The following is a 19964-nucleotide window of genomic DNA, read 5'->3' on the forward strand; positions in this document are numbered from 1 at the left end:
ACAGAACTGGGTATGCTTATCCTGTGAGACACAGGCTGAACAACTGCTGCCTGCCCCAGACCAGATAGAGGTGAAAGATAAGTGGAAGCCAAAGGCCAACACCGCCTTAAGTACTCACAGGTAACATTATTTCTAACCTTGCAGTGCAAGCAAGACTCTGGTCCAGAATCTCAGTCACTGCAGTTCATCTCCACCGCTCAGGGAAGGCATGAGTCACTCTGCTCCTGTATGCAGCTGGGTTTTCTGACACACAGCTGGTGGAAACTTCCCTTTTTCACAAGGCATTGATCGACCTCTCCCCAAATGCCTACAACTGCTGCTTCTATACTAAGACAGGAAGTACTACAGCTATCTAAACCACTCATTAACACTCTTATCAGAAAGCTCAGGTGTATCAAATCATCCCTTCACCCCCATTCCTTATCCAGAGATATTTACAACACCTTTCAGTTTGATGAGAACTGCAAGCTACTACCCAGCAGAATCCTACATCTTCTTCCTCCCACCTCCTTCTGAAGCTCTTCTCAGCCAGCCTGTACATGAGGACAGCTCTTACGGCTAAGGACAGACCCAGAACACAAGAGGTTAAAGAGAAGGGTCATTAAACTGCTTGAGGGATGGGACAGAGTTACATCAGCTTGAGCACTAGGAAGCTCCTATCCCATATATTACCTTTTTGTCTATGGTGCTACAGCATATTTCAGATCAATGGAAACGGTTTTTCCCTTTCCTTCTACTGTTAAGCATTGCAAATGACCATGGCAGACCCAGGGACACTTAGCAAGAGGAAGCAGTGCCTACTGCTAGAGAGAAGCTTCTCTACATCAGCAACTCTTCTTCCTAGGAAAACTGCAGCTCGGCTCGCTGGGATCAGCTATGTCAGGCCAGACAGATGGGAGCTGCATGATCTTTCTTCTCATGATGTCTAGCTCTTCCCCTTTTAATTACTTTGCTTCCCCTTTTCTTTCCCTTCAAGTCAAGGCAACCTGACCTGGTTCTCACTAATGAGATTGGCCTTGGCTGCTGCCATAAGCCTTATCAGTTACTGAACCTCTGAGTTCCCACCCTCACCGCTCCTGCACACTGCAGAACCACACACACAGAGGGAGGCAAGGAGAGCTGGGTTTGTTGTCCTACCCTGGGCTCATCTGGCCCCTTAGCTATTAGGCCAAATGGAGCCTAGGGCCACTCTGCAAGAATCCTAGGCAGTGCCTCTCCTCTCCATCCCAGGACCCCACCACAGCAGAGACAGGCCCTGAACTAGATGTCCCCAGCCACAGTTGCACAGGGAAGCTGTATCTCTGCTCTTCCTCTACTCTTGCACAAGAACAGGCAAGATGTCTTACGAACAGCTCTGGTTTCAAGAAGCGAGGCATTTCAGTTAAAGAAATACTCAGGCATTCTTAGGTGTTTCGGAAAGTAATTGGAGAAAGGGGGAATATTACGCAAACAACGGCACAGCTCCGGAGAGCACACTCACAGGGGCAGCTTGTTCGTGGGTTCAACCAGCAGAGCAGCCCAAAGGGGAAACACAGGCACCTGCAGCTGATCGCCCTTCCGCACTTGGCAGAGGAAAACTGAAAGAGCAACCAGCTAGAAAGGCATATTGAACACTTCGGCAGGCTTTCAACATCCTCACCATCTTCACCCATTTAATGCCTGTCAGGACTCCAAGAAATCGCTACCCTTGCTTTCTGGGCTCCTGCTGCTTCCCAGCTCTAGCTAGCCTGGAGTCAGAAGGCACAACCTCGCCGCCCCACAGCGGGGGCATTCAAAGCCTAGGCACCAAAGCCACTGGCCGCTGCCAGAAAGCAGCAGGGCTCTCAGTCTCCCCTTCACACAGGCTCACTGCCGAGGGAGCTAGGGAAAGCTGAACACCAGAGGCAAGAACATAGGTCTTTGATTCCAGCCGCAGAATGAAGCATGCAGGCTTCTTCCACTGTCAGACACCATCAGTCATCTATCCTGTCCCTCTGCCCAAGACTCAAGCTAGATCCTTCCCCCAGCATTTATTAGCATCTAGCCTGCACACGAAAATAGGCTCAAAACATCAGGAGGGGGGTTCTCACACCCCCCCTCCCCCCCAAGTCACTTCAGATTCTGAAACTAATGCATAGTCCATAGCCCCAGGCAAGTCACTGCACGCAGTCACACAGGCCCGTTTGCTGCAAACAATAGCGAGCAAGTAGGGCAATTCCCAAAAGACCAGTGCTCTCCTTCGCTCAAGGCGTTTAGAGCCAAGCTGGAGAGAACTGTGTGAACTAGGCCAGGGGAGACCTCCCCCAGGCTCTCACATGTTTAGGGGCTTGTGATCCACTAGATGTGGGTGGGTAGCAACATCCAGCTCACAAAGCAGAATGCCATTTGCAACATTTGTGACATTACTATTTTATTGTCCCCAAAAAAACCCACCCCACCACAGTTTCAGTCACCAACAGATGTAGAGAAATGGATGTTGCATCAACATCCTCCCAGTAGTACTGGGCAATTCCAGTCTGAAGGGGCATTCCTCTAGCAATGCCCATGGGGAAGGCAAAGCAGCAGCCTTCCTCTCAAGAGATTCAGCCCTTTACAGTTACGCTAACTCTATTTCAGCATACTCATATGTCAGAGGTGGGGAAGGATTTTGACACTGAAAAGGAACAGATATTCCAACAAAAAAAAAAATCAAGTGAATCTGTTCAGTAGCTACTAATCAAGAAAAGGGCAGGTAGAGAGGAATACAACAATAATCCTGTCTACTCTCCTGCAGTGCAGAAATAAATACTTCAGTCACAAGAAGTCAAGGAGCAAGTACTGTCTTGCTACATTCTGGATCCAAGATCCTTTCCTCCACTCTTCCTTGTTATTCCTTGTTTTATATCTAACCAAGTTCCTGAAGTCAGAAAGAAATAAACACGAAGAACACAATAGACATCTAGGGACTGGATCTTGAGCAGTTTTCAGTTTGCTTCACTGTGCTCCGAGCTGCTCTGGGATGACATACATCAAGTGAAGCGGAGCAACATGCGTAGCATCACTGAAGCGCAGCCACAAACCAGCGTGTGGGAGGTTTCAGCCAAGACCTTCCTGAAACAGTTTTTCTTAGTGCTCTAGGCAGGTACTTCAGAGGATCCCTGAAATAGAAGGGCTCTAGGAGAGCCCTTTTGTTGTCCCCCAAAAAACCCACCCCACCACAGTTTCAAGTCACCAACAGATGTAGGGAAATGGATGTTGCATCAACATCCTCCCAGTAGTACTGGGCAATTCCAGTCTGAAGGGGCATTCCTCTAGCAATGCCCATGGGGGGAGGCAAAGCAGCAGCCCAAAACTTTTCCATAAGTTTTGGTCACTGAGGACTGAACAGGAGCATCTGTTCAAAGCCCAGCTTCCCCTACCATTCTGCTAGATCCATACAAGTGATGATCTCGGCCACATCAGCTCCAAGGGCTGTACAGAATAACCGCCAGCACTTCTATTCTCTCCTTGGTCTGACTGAGGTTCAAATGAGGAGCTACAGCTCAAAAGCCGTAATTTTCTAGAGAAGAGTGACAGCTGGAGGAGAAATACCCACAGAGGCGTGGAATTTCATGGTCCAAGAAGTCACATTTCCCCATGACAGGGGAATGCCCATCCCCACACCTCCTCCTCTGCATTAGTCAGAGCCGTTTGTTGAGAATCAGCAGCTTGTTTAAAGCTGTAACTTTACACACCAGCTACCCAAGGTTTCAGTTTCTCCTTCAGCTCCAGCCAGCCCAGAAAGCAAGCTACATTCACACCACATTTGGCAAGGAACCCAGCCAACAGCTGCTCACAGTCACCACAGCCACTTGTACAACGCTCCTATCAGCTACGCCAGGGGCAGGCACCTTCCCCCTGCCCCCAAACTTCACCACCAGGCCCCATCCATAACTTCCTCAACCACCTGCTTTCTGTAACCACCTAGCAGGAGGTTTGCCTTAGGAGAAGCAAGCACAGCCGTGCAGTGGTATAGATATACAGTTATGTGGCAAAGGACAGGGTTACCCACAACTGGTACCAGAAACCTGCAAACCAGGACAGAAGCCAGCAGGGACCCCGCAGTTATAACTTGCTCCCACTGTGTGAAATAATCTGGACGTTAGGAGATGTCCAGGATTATTTCTGTCCAGAAATAATCTGGACATTAGGAGAAATTTCTTTACTGAAAGAGTGGTCAGGCCTTGGAACAGGGAAGTGGTTGAGTCACCACCCCTGGAGGTATTTAAAAGACATGTGGACGAGGTGCTTAGGGACATGGTGTAGTGGGCATGGTGGTGTTGGGTTGACGGTTGGACTTGATGATCTTAGAGGTCTTTTCCAACCTTAATGATTCTATGATTCTAATGTGGCTCCCAGTTTAGCTGTCAAACAGCTGGAGGCCTGACCGGGCACTGCCCTGGCCAGGGAACCTATAGCCAGGACAGGCTGTTGCGATGCACTTAAGTAGCTCAAAAGTCATTCCCTTTACACTACCAAGCCTATTGGAGCTCTAGAAGCATACACTGTGCAACTGCATCCCTGACAAAGAGATCCACTTCAGAAGGTTAAACCACTTGGCTTTAAGCTCAAGCTGTAGTACAGCAACTGTCAGATACCTGGGTTTGCTCTTGGGGAAAGAGGACCGCTCTTCCAAGGAGAGTTTTAGATACAGATGCAGAAGGGCTGAAAGGGTGGACCAAGATGACATGAGGGAGGCCAGTCAGAAAAGCAATCACTCAGGGTGGTAACCCCTCAAGGCACCAGTGATGGCAACATGGTAGAAATCACTGCTACTACATGCCCAAATAGTAGTCTGCAGCAGGATCAAGAGGAGGCAGGGTCAAAAGCCTTTCAGGAATTTCTTTTTACTGTTCCCACTACCCAAAAATAAAGCCTGCATACCAAACAGAGCTTCATAATCCTTGAGAAAGTAGCACTACTGCGGCTGGCAGATACTGAAGAACCAAACTGTACAGCAAAGCTGCTGAGCTGGGGTAGAGGAAAGGAGAATCCCGTTATGCCTGCTAACAGTATAGCCCAGTTTGGAAGAAACAATTTCCAGGTGTCTCCTGTTCCCCCAAATCAAGACCAAGGAAAACATGCACAGTAAGAAACACTTACCGTTTCTTTCTGGAAGTAGATGACCAGTCCAGCAGCAACCTGAGTTATGAGGATTATCATCAGGCAGGTGAAGTACTGGAAACAAAAGAGAATATATGACTACTAACAGCCTTTAGAAAGGTCTGTACATAACAGCACAAGTTTTGGTAAGTTTTAATATACAGGAGAAGTCACAACATTGAGCCAACACCTTTGCCTGCGGACAAGCTTGCTATCAACAATGCTCTCCCCAGTAAAAGACTTAAGTACAAGCATCTACATCAGACCAGTGCACGTCAGCACTTCTCCCATCAGGCCAACAGGAAGACTTCAGGAAGGAGAGGGTTTACAAGCACCTTCTCTGCACGTGTCATTCCAGCAGGGACTCCCTCTCCCACCCTCAGCTCCATTCCCAGTCCACTCTGACCTCCATCAGTTGGACTCTGCCTACCCCAAGCCTCCACGGCAAGAAAAGTCAATTTTACAAACCTACTTTTTTTTCTACATTATTTTTAAAGTCAATTACCTTTTTAAAAAATGCTATTTAATTTGTTTGAGGATCTAAATTTAAGATTCACCAGCAAACTGCTTTTAAGGAAAGTTTGACATCTGCGGTTACTTTTAAATGGTGGCAGCTACTACCATTACATTAGGAGACGTTCCTAATGCCAGGACACACAGTGTGGCCATACTTAGTTTCCTATACATATGTGCTCTGAATAAGCAGGAGTCAAGTAGCAGGCTGAGGTGTACGAAGCTAGTGTCAGCTCATCCACCACAGCCAGAAAATTTCCTATAGATGAACTGTTTGAAGAGAAGTTCTGACATACAGGACATTCCTAGTCAAGTCTGTCTCGACTCTTGCACAGAAGCTGAACTTTGCAGCACAGCAGGACACTGTCACTCCTCCTCTTCTCTCTCACTGCCCTTGATACTTGTCCTTGCACCACTGAGAGCACAATGCCAAGGGGAAATCGGGGTGGGGGGATGAGGTACCAGGTCACCTGGGACATCTCTCCTCAGCTGGCAGTCCTCAACACACTGTTTGCAGAAAGTGTCAGTGATGTCCTCCCTCATTTCGCAGAGTTATTAGCTCATCATCAGTAATGTCTGAGGAACCGCTGCTGCAGCCTGTTGACTGCTGGAGAATTTAATGTGTGCAAATTAAGAATTGGATCTAAGTTGACTTAGCAGAAGAATTGGATCTAAGTACCTAGCAGAGACCTGAGCCCCAGCTACAATCCACAGATATTTTGCAGGAGACGTATTAAAGCATGAATCTAAAACATAGCATGAATTCTCTCACCAGACCCAAGAGACATCGGATTTCATTAACTGCTCCAAGACAGCCCAGGAACCCCATCAGCATGGTGAGAGCCCCAACACCGATGAGGATGTATGCGCCAGTCTTCAGGGAGGGAGAAGACATCTCTGCAGGGGCCAGGAGAGGGAACAAAATTAGCTACTGACAAAAACTACATCTGCCATCACCTTTTAGAGAACTGCCTCCATATCTACTTATATTAGTCTGTTGTCTTCTACAAAGGGACTGCACAGAGGTGTGTTGAACATGGGGACAGAAGGCTGCTTCTGGGTGTCTTCTGATGAAGGAAGACTTTCAAAGCCAACCTGCAGGTCTCCATTATCTCAGAGCCTGGAAGACTCAAAGTCACTCCAAACAAATGAACCTTATTTGGAAAAAGTTAGCTGCTTACTGGATTTTTAACTCCCTCATGAATGCACTCTGAGCAAGTGTAAGATAAAGTATATTCTACTCCACAGCTACTGCCTATTTGCTTCAATTCCCTTTGCTATCTTCAGGGAAGCTTTTTTCCAAGTCCTAAAAACCCTTTTTGGTTTGGCTTTTCACTTTAATGCATATTCCTTGTTCCAGCCATTCTGTTTTTACTTATCCGCTTGCAGTCAACAGTGGGACACACAAATTCCATGGAGGGAAACATGATGCAAGAGCTACAGCTCGTTTTGAGCACAGATGATGTAACAGGTGACTTGACAAGTCAGTGTCGAATGGCCAGGCACTCACTGCGGGCTGTTGCAGCACCTGTGTATGATCCCCTGCAAATGGATGCTATTCCAGGATCAGAACAGGTATCATGCCCAAATTAGCTACTTATCCTCCTATCTATCCCCTCCTATTGTGTCTGAAATGACTGCGCTCTTGAAAGCTCAACAGTTTTTCAACCAAGTTTAGGTAATATTATTTCAGACATGCTGGTGCTGTCAGTCCTCTCCCCTCAACATTTAGTACGGCGAGCAACAGAAGAAACAAACTCTTACATTTGGGTTGGTCACAGGATTATTTCTTGCAGAATAGGATTGGAGGAAGCAAGCATTATGGCATAAAAGTTGAAGAGATACTCTGTCTAGAAATAGTAACCAGAAACCTCCTTTATCATTAAGAGACATTCTTAAACCTGCACAGTGTAGGGGAATTCTGGATGTCCAGTGATTAATGAAAATAATCTTCCTAGAGCTCAGCATTTAGTTTCCTGGACAGAAGTCCCAGGAGGTAAACTTCCTCTGAGCTCCTCCTGAAATAGGTTAAGAGAGAGTAACCGAATCCAGACTAATACTCTCCCCCCAACACATACCTCCCCCCACTTCTGATACCTGGTGCAAGTCACTAGCTTCCAAGCTTTTTCCCTAGAACATGCCAAACAGAGGGAAAAGATCAGTTATCAAAAAATGAACCGGAGCTGTTTGCCACACAGGTCACTTCAGACTCTCCAGCCCCGATTCATTTCCAGGCCAGACTCTCCCTGGCTGGACATATGCCACAGAAACCAGGATCCTGCTCCTCCTTCCTCACCAGTCCTGGGACCCTTGCTGTGCCGGTTAGGTGCCGATACTGCAAAGCATTTACTGAAGTAGCACTCTTAGAAAATTGGTCTTCAGAAGACTACATTATTCCCGCCCCCAAAATCTGCTCAGCCATCATACAAGTGTTCAAGTACCCAGGCTGCAGCACCTCTACAGTGCTAGAAAGCAGTTGCTTAGTCAACTTCTCACTAAAAGACAGAAAAAGGTATTTCCAGCTCAAAAGCCCTTTGGAGAAGTGACAGTGGCAGGGGGACAGGAGCCATGCTTGCATTCCTCATCTGCAATACGTCTTGCCTTGCGAGAAGGCTCTGCTGGCAAGACGATTCCTGCTCTGTTTGCTGTCACTCCGCGTTTTCCCCTGCGCTGGGCAGGCGGCCAAGCAAGTACAACAGGCTCCTCTGGCAGCGGCTGGAGTGCCCTGCCGTGCCCGGCTCCCTCCCTGATGCCTGGGTTACTAAAGCAGGGCATGGGAAAGGAAGCAAGGGGGCAGGGAGAAAGAGCTGATGCTGGAAATCTCCAGGAAGGAAGCTAAATCCTTAAATGCTCTGTTAGCAGAGATTCTGGGTAAAATGGGAAGAAGCAGAGCCAAGCTCAGGGACTTCGTACCTCCACAAATGGCAGTAACACCATCAGCCTGGGGGAACAGCTGCTGGCCCACCGGTACCAAACACACCTCAGACCACGAGGGGTGCTGCAAATAGCCAGGCCCTGATAAGCTCCTTTCCATCTGCCTGTATTAAAAGTGCGTTTCTGCTCATGCCCCCACTTTATTAACCAACACCCCTTGTGCTTTTTGCGCTTTAGTACTGCGGTAGCAAGCCAGATGCCACAGCACACAAACAGAGCAAGCAGCAGTATTTGTGTGTATGGCGTTAGTGGGGGTGTTGTCTCCACCCAGCACCTTCCAAAGCCAGGCCAGAGTGTTCAGCACGACTGGGGTGATAGAGCCCTTTGCAAGATCAGCGTAGCTGGGAACAGGGCTATGAATGCCAGTGCTGTTCATTCCCTGGGGCGGCAAGCAGTGTGCAGGCAGCCCTCCTGCAGCATCTGACACTGGTGCCAGAGTCAGCAATTCTGGAGGTAGTGGCAATGGGTAGCCAGACCTGCCAAGCAGAAAAGTTGTTTCAAGCCCCCTCTAGGAAAAAGCAGAAAGGAAGCAGAGCTTGTGAAAGATGCAGCTGAGCTACTCATTTGGTGAGAGTCACTTACAGCCCTGAGAAGCCCAGGCTCTGCTAAGCCAGCTCAGTTTTTTGGTTTCTGCAGAAAGCAGACCCTCTGTCAAGACTCAAGTCGATGCTCTTGGCTGACTTAAAGGGGAGGAAGTTAGCCCCTTGCACATGCAGCAACACAGAACACCTCTGATGGCCAGGCTAAGTCTCATGAAGTGTGTATAACTGAGCATGTTTTAGAAGTCAGAGCACTAAAGATTTCACAGACCCACACCTTCCATCCCCCCTCAGATCTACATCTTCTACTGCTTAGGAACGAACATACTGGCTACTTTCAATGTACATGAAGCATCAATAAAACCAGGTGCTTTCTTTCTTTGGCATTTAAAACAGTCAAATTGAAATAGATCATTACAGAAAGCAGCGGGAGCATAGGAGACTCACACACCAAACTACATGAAGGCATTGGGGGCCTTTGGACACAGTGGTAGTAAGGAAGCTGTTGTGGAAACACAGAGCATGCAGTGAAAATAGGATGAAATACTAGTCCCTATGTTTAAGATTAAATAGTTGGATTGTTGGGTGAAGAGGCAACGGTCTCACTCAGTCTGACCCTGGTGTTGCAATCCACAAGACCAGGAGGAATGCTGTGTCTCCAGGGTTGCTCCCTTTCACCCTGTCCCCGATAGAGTCCCATCTTGCTACACACCATGTCACAGACTGTGCGTAAAAGTATGCACTACATCGTGGTCAAGCACAGCCCCGGACTTGAATCAATTCAGGAGAAAGAAGATGAAGAAACATGGTCTTACGCAGAACTGCAATGAAACTGGTTTTGTCAGCCAGAATCCATATTCCAAAACCCAGGATCACAGCACCCAGAATCTGAAAGAGTAAGAACAAAACACATATAGCTGGCTTAGTAGTTTAGACAAATAAGAAGCAGCAGTCACCATTCTCCATACTTCCAGAGTAAAAACAACCATTCTTTTGCTGTTCCCACCCGCCTCCCCCACAGTACTCCTCCCAGAGTAAACAGGATTAGCGTGACTCCAGGAAAAGCGCCTCAGCCAACTGCACAGGAGCCCCGGGTTCTGCCTGGCAGTCCTTCACACGGTATTTTAGTAGTACATGATGTTGTATAGGACAAAACAGTCTGAGGAAGAGACGTCCTGCTGCTAGAACCTTGTTGTCAGAAGCAAAAGGTAAGTGCACTGCTTCTGTGAAGAACAGAGGAAGGACAAACACATCTAGCATATGATTTTGAAGATTTTTTAATAGAGAAATCCCTGACCCTATGGGACCAGGCTGGGAGCCAACTGCCAAAGGATGAGATATCTGGCAGCTGGAACCTTCCCAGAAAGGAAATCTTTGGCTTGTCAGGCTGTTATAATAGTATGGCTTCAACCCACAAATGCAAAAAAACCAGCAGCATTCACTTTGCATGCAGGTTCCCTTGAGTGAAGTGCTTTGCCCCTTCCAAAGCCAAGCTTAGGCATTTTGGCTTGGCCACTGCTTTATGCCAGAATACCCCAGTCCCTCAAGCCAACACATCTTACCATCAACAGAGAGTCAAGCGTTATGAAACATCAGCCACGGTCTCTGCCTCACTCACCACACAGTCTTGTCTAGGGCAAGGATTGGTAGAGCAATACGTTCCTGTGAGGACTCAGCTGAATCCAGACATTGAATTGAGAAGGCAAGAGACACACAGTTTTTCCCATCTCATTTTGAAAGGGAAGGGGAAGAGGAAAAAAAGCATGCTCTGTTTCAGCTTCCAGGTATCACCATGTTTTATACTACACTGCGACGTGTTTGCATGCAGATGATTCTGGGGACGAGAGCACCATTATACCCATAATAAAGTAATTATGCTGAGAAGCCTGTAAGTCTGCAGGTTTGATAAGAAGCTGAAACTTGTTCAGCCAACTAGAAGTGGCAAAGGCTGGAAACCACTTGTTGTGCAAAGATCTAAAACAGACTTTGAAGAAACAAGGGAAGGACGAGTAGTAAAAGTGAGATGCCTCCAGAGGACATGAACTGCAAGTAGCAGTTCTCACACCAGCAGGATTTCAAGATAGGATAAAGAGAAATACTAAATAAACCAACAGGGCTGAAGAGAGATTGCAATTCTGTGCTTCATTAGAGAATGTTCTGATATTTGGGAGACAAGGGAAATGCCAAACCACCACCTGAAGCAAGCTGGCAGAAAGGGTTGTATGGACAGGCATTGGCTCCACATTTTGAAAGTTTACACTATGCTTCAGCTCCTCATACAAAGAAGCTTTTCTGAGCAAAGATAAAGCAACAGTCTGAAATAAGCTGCTTGGAAGCTTTCCTAGCTTGGCAGGGGGCACAACATGTAGTTAGCTCTGGGGATAGGATTAGAAAGTCACCAAGCAAGTTCCCATCTATGAAGATGGATGAAGAAGACTGACTCAGCTGCAGAAAGCAAACAGCTGTTGTATCCCAGAAAAAAAGATAAAAAGACAAGATGGCAGTAACAAGAATTCCCCCTTGCCTTATGTCCCAACATGCTGCACCACAGCATTCAATCTGCTGATCAAACCAGAAAGGCCCCTTGAACATGCAACAGCTGCGGCGCCTAAAAAATTCCTCTCAAACTTGGTATTGCCAAGAACTGCTGAATTTACAGTTTGAGGCAGTCTCGCATTTAAACTATAGTCTTAATAAAATATTTGTCTTAACAAAGATGCAAACCAGGCTGTATGTGACAACTCTCTTGGCTTGCTGACCCTGAAATGTCACCTAAGTTTTGCTGTTACTGACAAAACACAGAACAGCTGCTGAGCCGAGCTCCTTGGAAGTTATTTGTTATGAGGTGCTCAGACTATCCAAGGCCTGTTTTCAGTCTGATCTTTGCTCTAGTCCACAACTCGTGCGTTTGCCAGGAGCTGCTGTGGAAAACACTAAAAGGGGAAGGCAGGGAGAAAATAAACCACAGGGAGAAAACACTGTCCTATTAACAACAGTGTATTTACCTCCTAGCAGGATAGTATCTCTGCTCAGCATCTTCAGGAGTTTGCATAGCATAGTCAGGCTGCTTCTGCCACCGGCTTGGCTTCAGACCCTCCATAGAAGAAATCACATCTGCCTTCCAGCTCCACTGGTTTAAACTCCTGAAGTGGGGGACAGGCGTCTCCCATCCATCCTGGGGGTAGAGATTTCACCCCTGATTTCAGCAAGACCCCCTTCCACACCCAAGCCAGAAGGATGCAGCTCCCTCAAGGCAGGACCAGCAGTTTCCCTCAGCAGAGCCCAGTGAAGAGGGGCGTGGAAGAACTCAGCTGTGATGGAGCTTTTCCACCTTTCTGGAAAGAGCAGCTGGGGGTCCCCGGCTGTCCTGCCCCAGCACCGCCTTCCTCCACACTCAGATTGCGCGAGGTAACGTTGAGCTGGCACAGGGGCCAACAGAAAGGCTCTTAAACTCCAGGCTTTGCTTTAGAGAGTAGCCTTCTGCTCCATTTACAGAAGGGTTAGAAGTAGGACAGACAGTTATATATTCTAAACAAACAGTTTCCAGAGACTGTTGAACTTGTCTTACAGAACTGTTTTCCCTTTAAGGATAAGCATCTGCTGTGGCCCATGTCTGCTACCCAAGAAGGTAGAGATGTGTTAAGTTTTGATTAGAGAAACTAAGCTTATACTCCAAGCTTATGTTTTTGGTATCTTTTGTAGCAAGTAGGCAAGCAGTCCAAATAACCTTCTTCCCTTTAATCAAAGCAGGTCAAACCCTTCCCTGAAGTAAGGCTCCAAGACTGCAAAATACCACCAAGTCCCTGAACTACTTCAGCTATAGCAAGTGACCTTCTCATAGACCTCAAGCTGTAGAGAAGTGCTATTTCAATGACTGACTAACTTCCAAAAGAGGCACTAGCATGTCTCTAAAGGCTTAATTCATCAGCTCCAAGCAAGGCTGGAGAACACACCTCAATAGCAAGGGCTGGCCTACACAGGGTGCCATGACAGAGACTCAGCTCAAGGTCCAGAGCAGACACAAAGCTCCATCACCAGCATCACGTTTGTGCAAGCAGTCTCCTCAACAAAACTCAGCAGCTCTGGGAAACTAGCATGAGGTATTCAAAACCTGTCCGTGCTGGGAGCTCACAGCAATTCAACACAAGCAATTTCTCTGCTAGATTAATATTTATCGACATTGTATAAACTCAAGAATCCACCCCCCATTCAGACCTTGAACAACCATAACGGAAAAAGCTTCTCATGTCAACTACTTCCTATGACAGCGAGAGAGTAATGGATACCACCTTCCTCAACATCTGGCACACGCAAAAAGCCCGCCATCAGTCAAGACAGAAGCACGCTCAAAACCTTCACTCTAGACAAGTATCAAGCTCCCCACCAAAACACAGTGGCTTCAGAGACCTCACTTGCACAAAGCAGCCTGAGCAGTGCCCATGCTGCATGGCAGGCTTAGCAAAGAGCTTATTAAAGCAGCTTCTCGCTTCGGTCAGCACAGACCTCCTCACATCCCACCCTAAAACTGCTACTCTCCAGCTCAGTGCATCGGAGCAGCTTTCCCCACGAGGGAGAGGGGCTGGCTGCTACACCGGAGGAGTCGGGTGTGCACAGGACAAAACAGCTTCCCGTCACGCGCGACCCAGGCAGGAGCGCTCAAGCCTCCCCGAGACCCACAGAGGGATTCAGCGCTTGCCATCCTCCCAGTCTTGCAAAATACAGGAAAATGCTTTTCAGCACAGACGTGGGTCAGCCCGACGAAGCAGTTCAACTCTGTCTCCTGACACCGCAGCTATCCCCGCAGGCTGCCCGCAACCATGCCTGGCTCCGCAGAGGGGAGAGGAGGGCAATGTGGAATAGAGATGCCACAATGACCATTGACAGCATCCAGCAAAGACAGCAACAGTGTTGTAAGGCACCGTAGTATTTCAGGCTGTCATCCTTCCCCTTTCCTCCCATGCTAAGCTGGCTTTCTTGAAGGAAACTTTCTTTATACAGAGGTTAGCTAGTGAACTTGGGCCTAGGCTCAGGGATAAAGGAAGACTAGACAGGGCCAGGTACTGGACTTCAGCAAGACTCAAACACTGCCTTAACAAATGCAGTTCTGCTTCCCAGGGTAGACTGGTTGAATTATATGCTGCTTAAAAAGTACCACCTCTTCAGGAAAGGAGATAGCCTGGATGCTAATGTGTCTTCGGAGGAGTCCTGCACTAGGAGGACACGCCTGGACTCAACTGGATTTTTCCTATCCTTAAAGTGGACCAAATCATACTCTGAAAGATCTAGTGGCACTTGAAAAACCTCTCCTCTCCCCTTCCCCCCAAGAGTCTTCCCCATGGATGCTCTAAGCACCCCTGACTTTCAGCCCTGAGACCAGAGCTAACTTCTCTTAGGACAGAAGCAAAACACAGAGAGGAAGGAGCCACAGAATAAGCCAAGGGAAACCAGATCCAGATGTGCCTCAAGTTCAAGCCCCCGCGCCAGCAGCACAGCCCAGCCATGCAGGAAGCAGGAGTGAAGCTGTGTGCAGGGACAGAGACCAGAAAGCAGTGCTCACCTTATCGTGCTCCATTTCCCTCCCTGCCTGGCCCTTCCTTCCCCTTACACACTGCACAAAGGGTAACAATATCAGGCAGGCTATCTTCTTGCTGATACGTGGAAAGCTGAAACCTTATGCTTCCCCACTACACCATCCCACTGCAGGAGGGCAGCACCAACAGTACCATCACCATCCACACGACACACAACATCTAAGCTTCACAGAAGATGCATGCAAGAACATGTGCGGTCCTCCCAGACCCACTCTGATCCAAAAGGAGCTCATCTTTTGCTGAGCCTCACACTTGAAAATAACTGCATCCAGTGGGCTGCCTCATTTTCCCAGGCCAGCCTGCCCCCGTCTCCCCCACCTCCCAACGCCATTTCAAATAGGGGACTTGGACTAATTCATCTTGTTAAAAATCAAAACCAGCCGTTGGGACTCGAACAAAATTAGAGTTGTTCTTTGAAGCTTGCCTGGCCTATTTAGGAGGGCACTGCCATTACTTGGCAGGTTTTGTAGCTTTGCTGCTCAGGGGCAGCTTAGCTGCTGCTCCAGATGTGGCAGAGAAAGTAGTTACCACTACTCTCCCTCCAGAAAGAACCCATAACTCCTGTTTTCCCTTCCCACTGCAGGAAGGGAGCTGTGTGCTCTGGAGACAGCAGGTGGGTACTAAGAGCAGAGCTGCTCAACATATCTGGGAGCCGAACAGCAGCTCTGATGTCCCTCAGCTTCAGGGATTCCCTCCCTCCTTCCAAAACTCTGGCCACTTTCTTTAATGAACACACTGGGCCAACATCCAGAAAAAACACCTTTCCAGCTAATTTTAGTCCAGGCCTTCCTTTCCACTCTGCAGATACTGCCCACGATACTTACAAGGAACAGGAGATTGAAGAGGAAGAGGAAGTACTTGGTGACTTTTAGGCAGCCAGACCCCATCTTCTTTCACTTACGGGACCTAAGGGGAAAGCAGACAGACAACCAGTTATGTTAGTGACAGGTCCTGCAGGCAGTTTCAGAGCAACACCCTTGCCCTGTGCAGAGCTCTGGATCATCTGGTGGGTCTCAGAGCAGATGCCCAGAAAGCACGTGCTCCATAGACTACTCAAGTTGCCTTTTCAGGGCAGCAAAACAGGACACCACCGTCACTACAAATACAAACAGTCACCACTGCCAAGATCTCCTGGAGAGTGACAGAGGGCTATCAACAGTTACAGAAGGGATTTAATCACAAACACACTGCAATTCCATCACTATTTATACAGACTTTGCATTAACAGCATCAACCAAAACACGAACTCTAGCTACCACTCCTGGTGGAGAAAAGGGATGCACTTATCTGAATCATAGAATAGTTTGGGTTGGAAGGGACCTTTAAAGGCCATCTAGTCCCACCCCCTGCCGAGGGCAGGGACATCTTCAACTCGATCAGGTTGCTCAGAGCCCCGTCCAACCTGACCTGGAATGTTTCCAGGGATGGGGCATCTACCACCTCTCTGGTTTGTTTCACCACCCTCATTGTAAAAACTTTCTTCCTTATAGCTAGTCTAAATCTACCCTCTTTTAGTTTAAAACCATTCCCCTTTGTCCTATTGCAACAGGCCCTGCTAAAAAGTCCGTCCCCATCTTTCTTTTAAGCCCCCTTTAAATACTGAAAGGCTGCGATAAGGTCTCCCCAGAGCCTTCTCTTCTCCAGGCTGAACAACCCCAACTCTCTCAGCCTTTCCTCACAGCAGAGTTGTTCCATCCCCTGATCATTTTTGTGGCCTCCTCTGGACCTGCTCCAACAGGTCCATGTCTGTCCTGTGCTGAGGACCCCAGAGCTGGACACAGCACTGCAGGGGGGGTCTCAGCGGAGCAGAGCAGAGGGGCAGAATCCCCTCCCTCGCCCTGCTGGCCACGCTGCTGGCGATGCAGCCCGGGATACAGTTGGCCTTCTGGGCTGCGAGTGCACATTGCCGGCTCATGACCAGATTTTCATCCGCCAGTGCCCCCAAGTCCTTCTCGGCAGGGCTGAGCTATGAGAAGGAGCTCACAAGGCCAGCTCCCTCCCCCAGAAAATCTTATCTCCTCATGACCCCTAAGCAGCTGAAGGAACACTGAAGAGCAAGGCCAAGAGGTCAATTTAAAAGGCAGCATTAAATCAAGCTTCCTATGTGCAGCTCGGCACCTGATGCTTTGACAACACATGGCGACCAGCAAGCCTGCTCCGTGGTTACCTACTACCAATTCTGCTGCAAGATCAAGACAGGCAAGATTTCAACAAGTCCCAGTTTCCAAAGCCAACCTCAAGTTCGAGCCAGCATGGGAACACTGACAAGACAACGTGCTGGTTTTAGTTTGTTGGTACCAGCCACGCAAACTGCACACACCCATGGTGTGTCTAGCAAGCAATACAGACAGCAAGAGACCAACTCCAGGGCAGGTCTTCACCACAGAGGGAAGGTACTCTACCGCATCTGAAGTTAACTCTGCTCAATTACCATGGCTGAAGCCTATGTAAACCCGCATGAGAAGAGATGACAAGGTTGCTTTTAACACTGCAAATTAGGCAGCTTATCAACAATGGATCCTCATCAGGTCTTTGTGCTACAGGACCCGGGGAGTAAATAGATCTGTATTGCTGCAAGCTGCTCCAATTCTCACTTGTCTGACAGCAAAGAGCTCAGAAGTTAAAAAAAGTCCCACAGACCATCCCGGCTGCTGGAGTAAGCCTCCTCCTGGGGAAGCAGCACAGCTGAGTAACACATGAGGACCGGTGGGGGAACGTCTCAGGTCAGCTTTCCTGCTTCTCCTTCCTCCCCCATGCTCAGTTATGTTTCCTGCATAGGCAACAGAGGACTTAAGTTCCTGAAAACCTCTAGCAAGCTCTAGCAAGCTCCTTGCTCAAAACAGACCATGCTGCTTTAAGAAGCAACAGCCAGAGGAAGAGCAATACTAGGCTGGGGTTACCAGTCTGGTTTGGGAAGAGCCAGCCCCAACAGAGAGCAAGGTCAGCAGGGTTCCCTGCTGCCAGTCTGGGTGTACCGAGGGTCACTGGAGCCCGGTGCGTTCTTTTGTTTCAATCAAAGGCTTTTGCTTAATCCTATTAAATATTTAGGTTAACTCTGGAGCTAAACTGGTATGTGGGCCTTGTTATAATTGGCTAGTCTTCCCACCAAGCAATCGTCACCCTCCAACCACCAGGAGAGAGCGCGAGTCTGAAGTCTGTGGCTGAAGACAACACTACTGCTCTAACTTCAAGGGATGCCATAGCTAGAGGCTGTGCTAAGCCCACTGCTGCACAGCACATAGCAAGATGCTATTGAGATGGGAAAGCAGCACAGAAATACAATCTCAGCCAGCTGTGCTACAGGTTGATCTTAAAAATCCCATCTATATAGCGGTCATTGTACCTAAGGAGCTCTTACTGCACAGCCAGGTTAGCATCATCTCAGTTACTTTTTATTCAGTTAACTCCTCAGGTCAGAGTCCATAAAGCCAGCAGCACCCAGAAGCAGGTCCTTCAAATTAGCCAGGGAAAGCTCCTGTAATAGGTTCTGGTCCATACTTACACCAAATATCACACACACAGCACTCCCATTTCCAGGCCCCCCAGGTGCAGCCACCGGCTATGAGCTGGTTCTGTTCCAGCACAGATGCACTATACAGCAGCTGCATCACTACCAACCTACGAAAAGCGAGCGAAGGCTCTCTGTTAGCAGATTTTTACCCTTAGTTAATGCCAGCAAGTTTATTCAACAAGCCTTGCTCACGTTAGACCAGCTCTCCTACCACAAATCATATGCCAGCTTGCTGTCACAGAACAGCTGTAACCCAAAGAGTACCGTGCCCTCTAATGGTATCTCAGAGCAGGGGCAAGCACAAACATCGCTTCCTTCAAACTGTGTGCTCCCCTCCTCTCCTCTGCAGGAGATACGTCCCCTCGGGCCGTTAATCCTGACAGGCACCAACACTTAAGACTGCACTTGGAGAGGATAACTACCACATAAGTTTTCCCATCCAGCTGGCTTGCTTGCTGGCTTCACCATGAACACATCTCCTCTTAATAGCATCACAAAGCGGAGCCTGGCAGTCTAACCAGAACATTGAGGCAGCCAGGTCCCTCGGCGATGATGAATGTCTGTTGTGGGGGATACAAATGTTTTCCTACTCTTCAACCTAGCCAAGAACTAAGCTAGACCATAACCTCCTGCACAAGGCATTGGACTTCTTACCTTAAGATGTCCAGTCCCAGGTGCAATCCTCCTTACTTTCAAGTTGTCCCTACAACTCCCAGTACTTGCTGATTTGCTTGCTAGCACTCTGTCCACACTACTTGGATTAGTCAGGAAAACAGAGATTTGCAGAGCTGTTAGGATCTTCACAATAGTTATCTAAGATAAGTAGTCAAACAAGTTGAGAAGAGCTGGTGTGGAAGATGACGTGCCTGAGGTGACAAGAGTAAAAGATTGCTTTCAAGGCTCTTCTACTCCTAGCTATTTGTTAAAGGCATACCATCTTCTTCGTTTATTAAAAAACCCAAAGACCCAACCATGCGTTACAGCATTATGCACCACCCTCCTCTTGTCACAGGGAGATATACCTCCTCTGTAGCTCCTAGCCATAAAATAATTCAAAGTACAGTTGTCATGCCAAAAGAGAACCAGGTTCTTAGGCTTTTGCTTTGAGCTTTTAAGATACTTCAGGGCTCCACACACTGAAACATTACAGATTTTCCAATTCTTCTGCTACCCTTAAAAAATTAAACTTACTTTTGTCCACTACATTAATGAAACTCCTCAAAGGCCTACCTTCTGAAACTGCACAAACTAGCAACGCTGCCATACAGTAGAAGCAGCAGCTCAACAAAATTTGAGACGGGTCAGATTTGGAAGCAGATGAGCTTGGAGTTACCACAACCGGGCATATCCACAGGCCACTCGGCAGTGAAGGGCTGGCTTAAGTACTGAGTCTTGCCAGCCAGTGCTGTCTGTGGCCTGTGGCAGCCAGAGCTGACCACTTGCCTTTTGAGGTTGGTCAACTTTTGAGCCTTAAAATCCTGCAGCAACACGTGCAAAGGTTTAATACATGAACTTTGCAACTTCTAAATTCCACTGACTGTCTGCAATTGTTTGTTTCCTCCTTTTCCTCTCCACCCTAACTGCTTTGACCATTTGAATTTTCTTCCCCAAGCAGCTACACCCAGTCTTTTCAACAATCCTGCCCACATGCCTCCAAGTTTTCCCTGTCATTCTTCAGATTGATGCCAGCTCTGCAGAGGATTTCATAAGAGACCGTACTCTCAACTTGCAGAGTGGCGTTTCTCCCAGGCTCTCATTTCCCATCCTGTAAAGATA

The 19964-nt window shown here is 48.1% G+C and overlaps 1 protein-coding gene across 1 annotated transcript in view; it reads right to left on the reverse strand.

Annotated features, from left to right (window-relative positions):
- CD82 (CD82 molecule) overlaps window positions 1–19964 on the reverse strand; it is a 43111-nt gene that overhangs the window by 6974 nt on the left and 16173 nt on the right. Inside the window, exons 2-5 of the mRNA XM_075152351.1 lie at window positions 15502–15583; window positions 9902–9974; window positions 6386–6510; window positions 5101–5175 (exon numbers count right to left, since the gene is read on the reverse strand). Coding sequence (XP_075008452.1) covers window positions 5101–5175; window positions 6386–6510; window positions 9902–9974; window positions 15502–15564 — 336 coding nt within the window. The 5' untranslated portion in view covers window positions 15565–15583. The remainder of the gene's footprint in view (window positions 1–5100; window positions 5176–6385; window positions 6511–9901; window positions 9975–15501; window positions 15584–19964) is intronic.

The sequence above is a fragment of the Calonectris borealis genome, chromosome 5 (assembly GCF_964195595.1).
Source record: "Calonectris borealis chromosome 5, bCalBor7.hap1.2, whole genome shotgun sequence".
Classification (NCBI taxonomy): Eukaryota; Metazoa; Chordata; class Aves; order Procellariiformes; family Procellariidae; genus Calonectris; species Calonectris borealis.